Raw genomic sequence first — 15619 nt, 5'->3', positions numbered from 1 at the left:
TCCATAGGCAGAGATGAGGGGAGAGAGACTATAAAATGCTGCAATGTAGGGTTTGGGAGCAGTCTTTTTTTTCAGGCTGTTTCAACAATTGTTTTTTTGCTTGTGTCTCTTATCCAAGGACTCTCTGGGACTGAAGTAAAGAGTTCCTTCCTTCTTCCCAAGACTTAACCATTACGACCCACACCTTGGCCACATGCTGCAGCCTCTGAGCATCTTCTAGCTATAGCAGCCACCTCCAGCAACAGACAGAACAAGTCCTTCCCAGTTGGTAAGGAAAGGGCCCACCTTGCGGAGACATTTCAGGCTGTAAGTCCTAGGTGGTGGGAAGTATCTCCTGGTGAAGGTGAGGCTCTGGGCCCCATGGAGAGGGATTCAGGCATGGGATGATCCTGGCTTTGGATCATGGTCCTGGGAGCCTCTTGCAGGGCTGTGCCCCATGGCATCAGGCTGGGTTTGAACCAGGGGGGTCCAAAGCATCGTTTCTGCAGTGTGAACCCAAGGAGGGCTTCACACCAAATTATGTGTTTCATTGACCATAACTTCCCCTTAGAAACATACCAACAAATAGATGTGTAATCCTAACTCTTCCAATAATACCCAGGGTACCTGATAAACATGCTCTCATTGCCCATCTCTGCTGAAAAGGCAGGCACACCACAAAAACCTGCCCTTCCCATTAGCACGTTTTCCACGTCTTTCAGCAAGAGTCAATCGGTTCCCTGCCTATTCACCCTGCTTCTGAAAAGCCTGGCTCATCCCTATTGAAATCACAACCCCCACAAAAGTGCCAGAGCAACAGCCTATTACGTTTAGTTAAATATTAAGATTCTCATTTAATTACGGCACACACAAGTAGCTTTATCAGCAGAAAGGGGCCTGCCACGTATGGGAATTTAGTCAAGCCGTTTTATTTGTTCATATAATTGCATCCTCAGAAAGCCAGGAATACTGTGGAGGAAATAAAAGATTGGCGTATCTCCTAAAGGACTTTCTTTTCTGCTTGAGGACCACAGGGAGCTTGAGTCTGCGGAGTACAAATGGTCATTGCTTAATTAAATGTAAGCACACTATAATATTCAGTGCAACTCACTATTATCAGATTATTGCAGAATGCAGAGGCAAACTCCCTGTATAGGGTAATGGGCTCACATTAAATAAGCAAATCCAGTAACATGCAACTGTCAGTTGCCCTTTATTCAAAAGCAAAAGAATGAGGTGAAAAAGAAAGGAAGCAAGAGAAATGCTAATAATATTCAGCAAATCATGAATTTCAGCAGGGGTTGCGTTCTGTGCATGACTAGACTGAGCTCTCTACGTAATAAATACCACACATCTGTCAAAATAAAACTAGTCTCAGTATGCCTTATGTTACCTTTTCCAGGCTTTTATTCTCTTTTTGTTTTTTACAGTATCCACCCTTTTTTCACCCATTTGTAAAGCTATACAGAAGCCTGTGACAAAGTTCATGAGAGCACTGTCTTCTACGTGCTGTTACAGCCAGGCAACTCCATATCTATTGTAAAATTATTGTGTTTAAGGGGAAAAGAACAGAAAGACAAAAATGAGTGGAGAGGAGGAAGACATGGCAGCAGGAGGGACTGCATGTTTTGGACTTGCACGGATGAAATCAGCTCCTGTAAGAACCCAGACTCAGGAATGATGGCTATGGCATTAGTCAGCCTTTCAGTCCCACTGATCTTGGTGGGGCCGTTTGTACAGCAGCAACAAACTAGAAAGTCTACTTTACGATAAAGAAGCTTACTTGGAAGGTCCCCCTATCTTGAAAATAATCGTCTGCATCCTCAGGCAGACAGAAAAAAAAAAATGTAAGAAAAAATTAATGATGGCCAAACAGTATTGGATGAATGACTTCTGAATGGCCCACAAGGCACGAAGGTTGCGTCAGAGGTAGTGAGTCAGTCATTAGCAAGGAGCTTGCATGGTTGCAAGACAGAGCTCAGAAATCCTGCTGCTATGTCCCTGTACAGAGACTGAGATATGAGCAGCCACCCGTGTAGAGATTAAAACATTAGGAGTTTGCAATTTGCTTTCAGTGTTACTTAAAAAAGCAATTTTTGTATTTTTGTTGACTAGAACAACTGCACATGCCAATTTATGCTATTTATAGCAGAAGTAGTTTCAGAAGGGACTAAAACTGTGAAAATAATAATAATCCCTTCACACTTGGCTCTGCCTCTGTTCTGGTGCTTTCCCCTGGGGGGCTCTGGGTACAGGGGCACTTTGAGCTGTCCCCTGCCCCACTCCCACCAGCTGCAATAACACAAACAAACCTGGCTCCACACTCAGCTCTTTTGTGGCACTTTGACCCTTAAATTGCAGACCAGAGGGGAAACTGAGGCACAAGGAAATCAATCCCAGTCACCTAAGAAAGAAGGTGATGGCAGACAGTCTAAGCCACCGTCCTGTGCTGCTTTGCTTCAGCAGCAGAGATGCCTGTTGCCTCCCCCGCAGGACAGTCCAGCAGCATACTGCTTTAACTTGACTCGTTCCAGGACGCTGCTAATTTTTGTGCATGTGTTTCTCTGCAAAGGAACACTTTAATTTGAACAAATTAAAGTTAAATGTGCAAAACTGTGTCAGATGCTGTTGACACTACGTGGAACACTACTGAGCATTTCTATTTTAACAGTAAGAATACATGTATGCTGCAAATCTGATTTTAAAACTGATTTTAAAAAATCAGTCAGAATTTGGGATTGGATTCTATACATCCTGTTTACAAGCCAAACTTTACTGGGTGGGGTAAGGGCTTGAAATGGATGTTGCCAACAGGAATTGAGAAATCAAGCACTAACATGATGCACAGAAACTGTGTAAAGCAGGGTGGATCTCATGCTTTTCTTCTTACATGTTCTGGTGTCACAGGAGTCTTTTTTTGATGCTTCCCACCTTCAGTGGGGAATGAATCAGCTCAGCATTTCACAGAAAACATTTATTTGGGAGTGAAATTCCCTGGCTTGCTCTGCTCCTGTGCAGATACAGCAGCAGGGCGTTGCTGTAAATCCAGCTAAGCTAAACTTATACCTGATAAACAGATACGGCTACGTACTGAGCAGCTAGAATAAAGCTGTTGCTTATTATTTCCATTACAGCAGTGCCTGCAAGCCCTAATTGCAGGTTAATGCTGGGCTAAATGTTACGTTAAAATGACAGGAAAGAGTTTCCTACTGAAATGACAGGGGCAGACAAATGGTGGTTTCAGGTGAGATTCAGTCCCACCTCCTCCTATGAAGTCTCTGAAGGTCACGAGAGACCTGTCTATCTGGGTGTCCCTGTTATGCTGATTTTGGGTAAAAATGGTAAAAAGGTAAAAACCTTTCTGACTAATTTGTATTGCTACAGGCATGAAGGAGGAACCCCAGCACCCTCGTGGCTCTCTGGGTTTTGCAGGGAGTCCAAGACAGTCTGGCAAAGGCTGTACAAAGATTTTGGGGTAGAAACCTGTATTTGGAATAAATCCATCTTCACGCTTGTATAGGTGAGAATCACGAGCATAAAAAGCATTTCCAAACAAATAAGTGCCACAACACCCATGATCAGAGAAGAAACCTGTCAGGGGTACTGCAAGTTGAGGGGCTCACTCCTGTTCATTCTTTCCCTCAGGCTGGTAATTCATATCAGGGTGACTTTTCAAAATCAGAGATTAAACTAAATATTTCTTAATTTTGAGGAGAAAATGAAAGAAAAATTGTGAAAGACTGACAAAAAGAAGAGAGAGACCTGGATTGTACATTTTTTGAGAAAGCTGATAACAAATGACACCTACAAATCACCATCTTTGTATGCCTAACAGCAAGATGTTGTGGTTCTAATATTTTAAGAACAACTTTTTCTACAGCAGCATTTCAGAGACACACAACTACATCCACGGGAATCCAAATAGACAATTTAAACTGCAGCCTGGGAGAGCCCATAGCTTGAAACTGGGGTCTGGCTGCCTCTGACTTGCAGAAGACTTGCATTTAGGCAGAGTCCAGGCTCCCCCCGACGCAAATTTACCAAAGAGCAGCTACACCTCAGTGTCCTGCCCCACTACTTTTCTCTGAAAAATACAAAGCACAAGCCCATTCTTACTCTGTGTGTCAGTTGTGTTGTGAACAGTCACCATCGGAACCCGGGGACCTTGAAAAGAAGAAGAAAACAGCGCAGTTAAATAACTACTGACGTGCATACATCCCCACGTGAACCCGGTTTTGAATTCCACACAGCTGAAGCCTCCCGAGATTTGCTTTCCATGCAAGAGTAATCTAAAAACCAAATCACCCAGGTATTAGAAAGATTCCATGAATAAATGACAGTGCTGTAGACTTGAAGACGTGAGGTTTCAGAGCCCTTTCCCAACGGACCACTAAATGCATCTTTCCCTAATTTGTAAACATTATAATTAGCACAAACACAATTAAATCACTTGCTTTTTAAATTATTCTAATGACACACAAACATCACAGCACAAAGCATTTACATTTTATATGCCACGGATAACTGTTGCCGTTTTGTAAGCATTTTTTTTTTTAATGAATTAAACACCAGTTTGGCTCTTACACTGAAAAAGACCACATATGCTGTCTGAAAAATGCAGCATTTGGGTACTGAAATCAGTTAGTATGATAAAAAGAGGATTATCATTACTATGCAATGCACACGGATGAACAACAGAATTCATTGTCATGGGATGCGACAGATTTTAGGATGCTGTAGTCTTTAGCACAGACTGCTGTAGGATGCTATAGTCTTTAGCACAGTAGCCTGGATTCAAATTCCAGTTCAGAAAGTCATCAAGTGGCTGACTGTTAGACAAATGGGATGATAGCCGAGATTAGGTTAATTTTGTAGCTGCTCAGGTTTTGTTTTTTTTTTTTTTTTTTTTTTTTCAACAGTCAGCTGCCAATTGCTCATAAAGACAACATGCTGGGCCAAGAGGAGCTTTGGTCTGACCCTGCACAACTACTGTTAGGTTACTACCACACCTGCTCATAGTTTCCAACGGGTCTGTACTGCTCAGGAAGGTGGAAGGCACACCTCAATGGTTATGATGATAACCTCAGAGACAGTGGTTATCTGATTTTCCTTCCCTTCCTCCGAAAAACATGATACAAAGGCTGTATGGGGCTGGCTGGCACGTGGTGGGAAACTCATCCCTACGCCCAGCAGACACCAACAGCTGGAACATCTGCCACTGCGCATCCTCGTGGCAGGACTCCTCTTGTACCTCCTATCTGCATTTTGGGGTCAGTCTGGCTTTGTGACGAGGGATGGCAGAATCTGGAGCTGGCTGTACAAAGGCTCCTAGAGGAAAGGTTGTTGCAAATGGTGGTCCCTACTTTCTTGGGGCTCCGGCAGTCTGGTGGTCTGGGGAACCCTGCAGCTGGACTGGGCTGAATATCACAAAGAAAAGGTCTTTTCTGTGCTTCAAAATTAAGACAGTTTAAAGAGGACTGATACTCATTGGGATTCCAACTCCCTTGGGTCCTTCAGCCTACAAACCAGGCACGATGCACCAGGCATCTGGGTACAGCTGGCTGACCAAAACCTCCTGCAATGCTGTAACCGAGTGTGTGCCCGCAGTCCAGTGTAAATCCAACAATAAAGTCAGCCAAGCACATCACACACTCAGTAAGTGATATCAGTTATCAAGAGCAAGGAAGTCTTCAGGGCGGTATAATTATGTCAATGGCTACCAAGAAACCACATCTCACTGCATACAGCCACGAGTGTTTAATGTAGACTTTGCCTGTATAGAAAAGAGGCAGATTAAGTTTTATTTATTATTAAGCTGACTAACATGGCAGGCCTGACTTTGGTTTCTAGCCATTGAGAATTTTCTTCAGGTTCTTGTATTTACATCACCTTCTTACAATTGCAGCCAAGTCAGTATAAATCAAAGAGAAAAACTGTGAGTGCTTTAATCACCAAGATTTAGCTGAATTTACCATTCTACTGCTGATATACATTGATATGTTGACCATATTTATATATAAATCTGCCCTGCTTTTTTCCCTGCAGTCCCAGAAACCAGTCTGCTGGAAATGCAACAAACTTAATAAACAATTCATCATGGGCATGATAAAATCATCACTGAAAATAAAAGGAAACCTCCCAAATGTCTTCATCAGAGCTACTTCAGTCCTTTAATTAACACAAAAATGCCTAATAAAAAGAGAGGGATAAAGAGAGAAATATAATGATATAATTCTTTTATTTTCTATTTTTTTTTTCTTGTTAACACTGGGAAAACTGTGAGAAACTAATAATAAAGAAAAAAGCCAATGTGCAGTTTAGAAAACTTCATGTATTGTATATTGTGTTTAGTTAGTCTCTCACTACCTCACTGTCATCTCCTAAGATTAATATTTTAAAGTGAGGTCCCACACAAAGATATTCATTTTGAAACAATATCAATATCAAATCAAAATATTTTTAAATATACGTAAATATCCTTGAAAAAGTAGACTTTAGAGTTGCTGAGATTTTATTTTTCAACAAATGAGGAAAAATGATACAGACAAATGTAGAGTGTAATCATTAGGTTTATGTCAGTTCAGCCTTGTGAGCAGGTTGAAGGTCATTGAGAATTTTATTTTTTTGGACTGATGTAAACTCCTAATTTCAATGCCAATTTTTAAACTAAACCATCCTAGTTACTTGCCATACTGTGCCTTTTGGTGCTCAAACACCAAAAGTCTTACAACACACGCATGTTGAGTGCCTAAAGCCTGACAGGGAAAGAACAGAACTCTTGAAATTAGAAAGTGTATATTCATTAGCTGCCTCCCGTACTTTATTTTTAAAACCTATAACGGTGTGACAGTCCCATTACACATGCCATCTGGTAAGTGCCATCCACTGTCATTTGCAGATCCGAGAGTGGAACCTAGTCTGGTCGATGGGAGGCTCGGAGCTGACAGAAGTGGTGTGCGGCCACCCCCTGCACTGCCGTTCCTCTCTCCTGAGCCCTTCCAAACTGCCCTGATGGGGACTCCTGAGCCCTGGCACATCCTGCTGCTTCTGCTCCCTCATCCTGCTACTTCTGATGAGTACTTGTGCCCCTTTATCACCCTTGGTAACTTGGTGGTTACTTTGGATTTCTTTGCCCCTTGCTTCTCGGTGCCCTTGGGGCTTTGTCCCCGTACTCCCTCTCCATGTCATGTTGGTGTTTCCACCACCTTGGCTCCAGCTTTGCATCAACCTGCTCCAGCAGCTCAACAGCCACCTTAGCACTGCTGCTTTATTCTTACCCTTAGAGAAAGGACCAAAACTGTTGATGGGAAAGCTTCCATGTGTATAGATATACTCTATACCTCCCCGGACAGATGCAGAGTTAGTAATGCTGCATAAAAGTCTCCTCATGGGAATTTTCAGTTTTCAACTAGTATAGCTAAAAATTTGTCTCTATCATAAAGGCTTTGCCTTTAAAAACGTTACTCTCATTATCCATGCCTGAAGTAAATTAAGCCATAGCACTGTAGTGACAAGGGCAAATGTATCATCAAGGAGGTACTACCTGCTTTCCCAAAGTGCACACAGTCAGTGCTTCCGTAATTTTACAAGAAAAAGCATTGCCCACAGATAAGCATCAATTTTTAAACAGTTTTCACTATTATTTTCAAGAAGGTTCTGCTTAAACATTATCAGGAATAAGCAGCTCCGTAGATATCTAGGTAGCAAGGCATAGATTTCCAGAATAAAAACTGAAGGTCATATAGAAAATATTCACAAGACATTATTTCTGTAACACTTGTGAGAGAGTATCCCAAAATATTTCTGATATTTTCATGGACTAAACAACACAGGGAATTACATCAGCTACAACTTCACAAAGAAAGCAGTCATTATGAAAAGAATGTTATATAAAACTGAAAAAAAAAAAAAAGTAATCACAACTATATGTGTTAAAAAATGGGAAAAAAAGAGGAATTGTCTTATTCTCTTCATTCATATTCTCAAAGGCTTCAATGTGGCAGATAATTTCAGACCAGAAGCTAAATTCACAGTGTGTAAACAATGAAAATTCAAATACTCTGTGCCAGTGCCACCAGCGTATCTCTTAAGCACTGATGAATGATTTAAAAGAGCAGCTGCGAGCGATGGGAGCTGAGAGGGTCTGGCTCTGCACAAGTGAGATAATTGGCAACAGCCATCTCTGTGTACAGATTCCAGATCTCTTTATTTGCTAATCCATGAATTATTTATACGTGCTGCATAAAGTTCATATGTTGGGGTGATAATATCATCCTAATAAATAAAGACATGGGGAGTTCTGTGAGCCACTGCTTATAATTAAAATATTTTCCCATTTACAATATTTTCCAGTCTGCGCTACAGACAGATGTTCGTGCTGTTTGCTTTGGCAACCTTGTTGACACAAACATCAAACAGATTTGTGCTGCTATTCGCCCTCCCCAAGGCATTTAATTTTTTAATCTAATCTTTACTTCCTCAAATGTAACTTGTCTTGTAAAATAATCAATACTGTCTAGTTGTCAGGCAACACGCAGAACTGCACAAGCCACCTCGATGGTACCGCTCGTGTCTGCCCCAGCTCTTACTGGTAATAGATTTCATGCTTGCTTTGCATAGAGCAGAAATAAAGCTGCTTGCGCTGAGATGGCTTCAGTTAGCTGTGTCTAGAGGGCAAGTGAGCAAGAGGTTAATTACATTGCACAAAATAGCTCTGATGAGTTCTTCAAAAGATTGCTCGAGTGAATAAGTGTGGTCAGGACCGGGGTCTGTTCCATGGGATTTTGAGGCACTCGCAAATAGCGGTGTGGGAAGCTGGAAGGACACTAAACAGCTCCAGCCCACTGTCCCTCCTGTGGTCATTGGAAGACAGAAGGACACGGGACCTCCAGCTCTGAGAAAACTTCCCCTTGCTTCTTCAGGCAATAGTGAGTTTTAAAAATATTGATAAATGCCCTCTAAATATATTTTCCCCGAGGCAATTGCTACTGGTGCCTCACTCTTCCAAGAGAAGCTGCCCTCTTAATTCAAACTCTGCTGGCTATCACTTCAATTTACACCTTTTCAGTTTTGTGCCAAAAAGCTGTTTTCTACTAACCATGAGCGTTCCCTCTGCGGTCAGAACAGTCACGTCGCCCCAAAGCCCTCATCCAGCCAGGTAAATGAGATTGTTTTAGCTCCCTTTTGTAAGACAAATTCTCTTTTCCTCTTATCCTTTATTGCAAGAGCGTTTCACTCTCAGTTCATCCTTCCTAAACACAAATGACCGGGACTCTATCCCCTGCTGTAGAAGGTGCCTTAACTGGTCCTTATACAACAAAATGGCCACTTGCCCAGTTCTACAGAAAATTGCTTGCCTGATCCATGCCAAAAGCGCATTTTCCTTCTCCATGGCCACAGCTGGTAGGCGGTTTGCAGACACCCAGTGGTGAGCACTGCATGCCCAGACACCCACCCGCTCTTCAGAGCTTCAAACATACAAGACAAATTCTTGCCCTTGGTCACCGCATGCTTAATCTTGCTCTTTGTGCTATTAATTTCCCCATTCTAGGCCTGCAAGATGGCCAGCTTCTCCAGTGTTTCTCTCTGCCTTCTGATGATGCTTATCAGCTTTCTGGCCTTCACAAATTTCATTAGCTGAGTCCAGCTTTGGGTTCCCAGACTGTCACGGAAAAATCTAAGTAAGGTCATTCCCAAGACCAGCTCCTAATGAACCCTGCTGCTGATCCCCAATTAGCCTTGTATTTCTCTTCATCGTAATCTACTGCCTTTTTTCATTTAGCCAATCCTTAACCTTCCCTTACTGTTCTCAAGCTAATCCTCATCCTCTCCCTCTTAATTAATATCATCCAAGGAGGCATCACATCCAGGGGGATGAGTGAAAGAATTTCCTTCCTTGTGTGAGGCTCTGGCCAAGTTTTTCAAAAGACAGAAAGTAACAACACATGTGGATGGTTCCAAGTAGGAACCTGGAAAACCTACAAAGTTCAAGAAACATTGCAATATACTCATCCATTGTAGTAACTTGATGAGCTATGAAGAAGAGGAGAATTTGCTGTAAAAATGAGGAGCTGTAAAAATGTTAGGAGAATTTGTTTGCAGATTTCCTAAACATGATAGTATGAGTGTGTACCTGAAGATGTAAATACCAGGAGGGAAATGTTCCAGCTCACATGGGGATCACTGCCTTCCCCAAAGACAACGGTGTTTTGTTCCAGTATGTTGGTTCAGATCTTCAGCTGGTAGAATGGATCTGAACAGAGAAATCCCCATACAGAACTTTCTTCTTTTTCATTTTTTTTCCAATTTCTTTTCTATCTCCTGCACTTTCTAATTGAATCCCTCATTAATTTAACCTCCTTCCATTCAATTTGAATTCAGGCTTTCTCCAAGCTTTGATAAGACATGAAAGCAAAGATTCAACCTTTGTCCCTGTGTTTTAAATATACTTAACTTTCTTATAGGATTAATATATGCTAATCCTAAAGGAAATACCACATGTAGAGGACCATTGTCTGTATTCCCTGCCTACCTTGGAAACCTCAGGATGCTCAGGAAGGTTGTGCGCTCTACATCCTTGGAGCCTTCCAAGACAAGACTGGGTAAAGCCCTGAGCAACCTGGTCTGACCTCCTTTCTGACACTGCTTTGAGCAGGAGGTTGGACTAGAGACCTCCTAAGGTCCCTTCCAACCTGAATTTTCCTATGATCCTGTGGTTCTGTGATTAAAAAATATTACAAATGGCAATGCTGTCATGGTGGAGAGACTGTGCAACCATGTCCTCACTAGATCACCCAAAGCTGCATCCATGGTGGAGTGGTGGAAGGGCAGAAAGAACCTTGCAGTCCCTGTCGATCCTCCCAGCTCCTCTAATAAACCTCTTGACAAATTCAAAGGAATAGCATATCTCCTTGCAATTACAGCATGAGAAAAAATATTCTCTTAGTACTGTTTACAGTCCATGAACACTGACAGAGTAAAGCCTCGTTGCAGATTTTGTATTTGTGGATTTTTTATATATTATAATTTGATTTAGATAACCTTAATTTATTCTTTCCTGTAAGTAAAATTTTCTTGCAAATAAATAATGATATCCTAGCTAGTTAAGTAATAATTGACACTTGATATTGGCTATTTAAAAGAAAACACAAATAACATTTCTTCTCATTGCCTAGTTATTAAGCTGTTTTCGTCTCATGAGTTCTCAGGCTTTAATATATCTTTAATATACTGACTGCATTAATAAAGCACTAAATAAGTGTCGTGCAAACAGAAAACAAAAGCCTGCAATAAACCGTACAGCTGGTCCAGCTGGCAAACAAGGTGAAAGAAGCAGTTTTCCTTGGAGGAAGCCTTAAATCTTGCGGGATGGTAACATCTGTACTATCCACTACAGAATAATGAGTTCAAGCAAGGTCGCTCATATAGCTGGAAATAACGCACATGCACCCTAGTCTCAGCATGCAGGAGGCCACTGCCTGATTTGTGAAGCTTCATTATATGAAGCTTGAGAGGAAGCCTGTTGTCATGGTCATTTATCTCCTACGAGTGGAGTTCAAATAAAATTTTGTACATATGGAGTGACCAAATGACAGGAACCCTGGCTGGAAGCAGATGATGGATCGCCTGCTTCTGGGCAATGCCAGACAGCTCATATTTACAAGCAAGAGTCAAAATCTAAACAGGATCAGAGCAGGTAAAAGCGAGGAACGAGTAGTGCTTTGCAGAATAAAATAATTTTAAAGGTCATAGGAGTTTCACTTTCATTCCACAATCCCCCCCTTTTTTTTTTTTTCATGCAGTGGAAATTACAGGTGTTTTTAGTTATTTTTTTTTGTTTTGTTAAATATTCATGCATATTTCTTTTCACTTACTCTATGTCACTATTTATGGGTATTTCTATACTTTACACAGCATTAAGGATGCATAATAATATGGGAAAATATTTTATAGCATAAATGAATGGTCTACTAAAAGGAAGACAATGTGACTGGAACATCCAGAAAAGCCACCATTTTATTTAATTAATCTCAGACTCCTTTAATAACTATGTTGTTAACAGCCAACAGAAAAGAAGTTCTTTAAATTCCAGACTACTAATAATGTCCTATCTTTTCCTGGAGAAAAAGCTCTTGTGATAGCTTCTGCTTGTGCAAAAGGGATTTTTCTTATCAGCCTGCTGTTTGAAAGTCGTACAGGCATGCGAGCGAGGGAGAACATCCCCAGCCGTGCTTCACCCCTGGGACTTCTGACCCCTGAACTACACACAAAGGCACTGAGATACGAGAGCCAACCTTAGCTGTTAAGTAAGAAAGGAAGTCAAGTGAATGCAAATGTGAATTATATAGTAATTATAATATAAATAGGACCCTCAGATTAAGTCTGTGCATGCTTTCAAACAGCAGAAACTAATTTAAGCTTCATAACCCTCAGGAAAAGTTCCAAGAGGTCACAGTTTGCCTCGAAGCACTAATTACAGCCTCCCGCTACTGGGTATACAAAAAGCCAAGCGTCATCGTAATCACCCCTGTATGGGAAACCGCCCTGGTCACAGCAGATAACAGTCATCCCATGACACAAAATGTGAGCATCAGCTGCAGCCGCAGCTGCAGGGCTCCTTTGGTGGGGTGGGAAACCCGCACCCATGCCACTGGGTCCTGCCCAGCTCCTGGAGGTTGTTGTCACATTGTAGGGTAGTCAGATACACTTCAGATTTACCTCCAGTTTTCAGATATTTTGGCCAGGAAGCCTGGGGTGTGGAGCAGCACAGGGATAGCGCACTCCTGGAAGCTGCCTGTCCTGCTCTACCCCGAAAGACACCACCATGCCTTTCATAACACAGGGTGTCTAACAACAGCTCTCCACCCCTTACCATACACCCCAGATCAGGCCAAAGACATCTCAAATGGTCCAGAAAATCTGACCCTCTGTGAGCTGCAGGTAAGGCAGTAAGTAGCAAACCATTCCGTTGATGTATATCACAACATTTAGTGTGCTGGAAAACGATGTAACTCTGGGCCAGCAGATGAAAACCATAATTTGGTCATGAATAATAGAGACCACAGATAGCAGTCTACTCTGGGGTGCAGCAGTAACAAGCTGCACTCATCTGATGGCCACAAAACACTCCCAGATCCTTTCTCTGTGGTTCCCTAAATAATTTAAACCAATGTTGCCTGCTTCCACCCTCCTTGGATACTTGGTCCCATTCCAGCATCCCATCCCACTCCCTTGGATGATCATAAACGCTTGTCCAACCATCCAGCAAAAGAGCAGAACAGCTTCTAGAACTGATCCCAGAAGAAAAAATATGCATAGGTACATATATTTAATTAACATTAAATTTACATTAAGATCAGATGCTGGACCCAGCTCGGATTGAGGCACTGGTGGTGGATCGGTGGGAAAAGCCCCAAAGGTGGACAGAAGATGGGGGTGCCTTTTTCAGCAGCAGCACTGACTTTGTCTTCCAGTCTTTGTGGACATAAAGTGTTATGGTCCTGATGAAAATTACTACAGGGTGCTTTATAAAGGGTCATTGTGCTTCCCAGCAAGGCAAGCAGGGGCACAGACAGGCATGATCGGTCGGGACTGCAGGTAGAAACCACCTTCCCCAGAGCCTGGCAGCTCTCACTTATTGCACCTGCAGTAAGGAAAGCATCTAAAACTGGCTCTCAGTCTTGGCTGGGGTCTGCAGAGCATGGGTGTGCTGAAGTGTGCTGGCAGCTGGTGCATACCCCATTGGTAAAATCTGAGTATCAACCTTCCGTATCTGCTTAAACCGGGACGTGCCTACTGTGCTTCTCTGTCCATAGGCTTTTGACTCAGTTAATAAAACTCCTGTCTCAGCACTAGTAGTTATTTCAGCATCTAATTAAGTCTCTTTAGACTACCTCAACGACATCATTTATTACAGTCCTTGCCAAAGGTCACCTGAAATGCCAAGCGCTGGCCCTCTTAGCAGGACCAACTGCACTTAGAAAGCTTTTACTTGAATTTCAGCAAGAAGTGCTTCAGAGATGTTTTGTCATTACCACGATGGGCAGTTTTATGATACTATTAGTTGACAGTCAACCCACATGCTTCACAAATACTGCCAAGCAGCAGGCTTTCTACATAACTTAGTTTCAGAGGGCATTAAATATAGGCATTTTCCTTCTGTGCATTTAATGTTGGTTACCTGGGGAGGTTAAATAGGAACTTTGGCTCTTCTCTCAAAAGAAAGAACAAGGTGTTTTACCATAAAACAACATTAACTAAGCACTCCCCCTGTATTTTTGACAGGCAATTTCTTTTTCTTTGTTCACATTCTTCCGAAAAGATCAGTCATAGACTTATAGATTCATAGAATGTCTGAGTTGGAAGGGACCCCCAAGGATCATCGAGTCCAACATCTGGGTCCCCAGAGGACGACCCAAAAGCAAACAAACAAACAAGCAGACCCTGTGTCTGAGGGTGTTGTCCACACGCTCCTTGAACTCCTGCAGCTCGGTGCCATGACCACTGCCCTGGGCAGCCTGTCCCAGTGCCCGACCACCTCTGGGTGCAGAACCTTTCCCTAACCCCCAGCCTGACCCTCCCCTGTCCCAGCTCCATGCCGTTCCCTCGGGTCCTGTCGCTGTCCCCAGAGAGCAGAGCTCAGTGCCTGCCCCTCCGCTCCCCTCGTGAGGGAGCTGCAGGCCGCCATGAGGCCTCCCCTCGGCCTGCTCTGCTCTGGGCTGAACAAACCCAGGGACTTAAGCTGCTCCTCACACATCTTCCCCTCTAGACCCTTCACCATCTTTGTTGCCCTCCTTTGGACACTCTCTAATAGTTTTATGTCCTTCTTATATTGTGCCACCCAAAACTGCACGCAGTACTTGAGGTGAGGCTGCACCAGCACAGAGCAGAGCAGGACAATCCCTTCCCTCGCCCAGCTAGCCATGCTGTTCCTGATCCACCCAAGGTTCAGCTGGCCCTCCTGGCCGTCCTTCCATACCAACTACAAGGAGCAAACTGCACACACATACACACCCAAGGACCCTCAACATCAAAAAAGCCACAGGATGGTATTCCTGCTTCCACCTGCATGCCTTCCTCATGGCTGTGTTGGGTCTTCCAACTCCTAACACTCAGAGCTTTATACAAACATATAATACATAATGCCACGCTTTAAACCCATATTGGGTTATTACTTTTTTTCGTAACTACTTTGCAGCTTCTATAAATCAAAATTCAAGAGACCACTGAATGCCAGCCCAGTCTCCAGAGGCAATGAGTGACATTGTGGTGGCACGGGACCTGGTCTGGCAGGAGTCCCACACCACAGTGTGCCGAGGGGCTCCTCTGCTGCACCAGGCTTCTCCAGCTCCCACTGTGGCTGGTGGGATTTTAGAACACTCAGCACCTGGGAGGATTGGGCCCGTGCTTATTAAGGGCTGTGATGTAATTACAGACCGGTTATTGAATTGCTATTGAGATGAAATGTTGCACGGTGCTGTGAGCTAACAGCAACTGTGTGCAACCATGCCTTGTTAGCTCTTCACTCTGGTATGATTTAATCATTTTACATGCTGTTTTTGTTACGGGAGTGCTCTCCTGCATGCTAATAGCTGAGTTGCTGCTATGAAGGTTGTTTTGCAGTGAAGGGATTGAAGATTCA

At 42.9% G+C, this 15619-nt stretch overlaps 1 protein-coding gene across 5 annotated transcripts in view; it reads right to left on the bottom strand.

Annotated features, from left to right (window-relative positions):
• The window catches only part of DPP6 (dipeptidyl peptidase like 6), a 553890-nt gene that overhangs the window by 13034 nt on the left and 525237 nt on the right, over positions 1 to 15619 (bottom strand). For all 5 annotated transcript variants that reach the window (XM_048062457.2, XM_048062459.2, XM_048062455.2 and 2 more), the window contains exon 17: positions 4096 to 4143. In XM_048062457.2, coding sequence (XP_047918414.1) covers positions 4096 to 4143 — 48 coding nt within the window. The remainder of the gene's footprint in view (positions 1 to 4095; positions 4144 to 15619) is intronic.

Source organism: Anser cygnoides, chromosome 2 (assembly GCF_040182565.1).
Source record: "Anser cygnoides isolate HZ-2024a breed goose chromosome 2, Taihu_goose_T2T_genome, whole genome shotgun sequence".
Classification (NCBI taxonomy): Eukaryota; Metazoa; Chordata; class Aves; order Anseriformes; family Anatidae; genus Anser; species Anser cygnoides.
The sequence above is the reverse complement of the archived record's forward strand: the minus strand, read 5'-3'. Positions and strand labels throughout refer to the sequence as shown.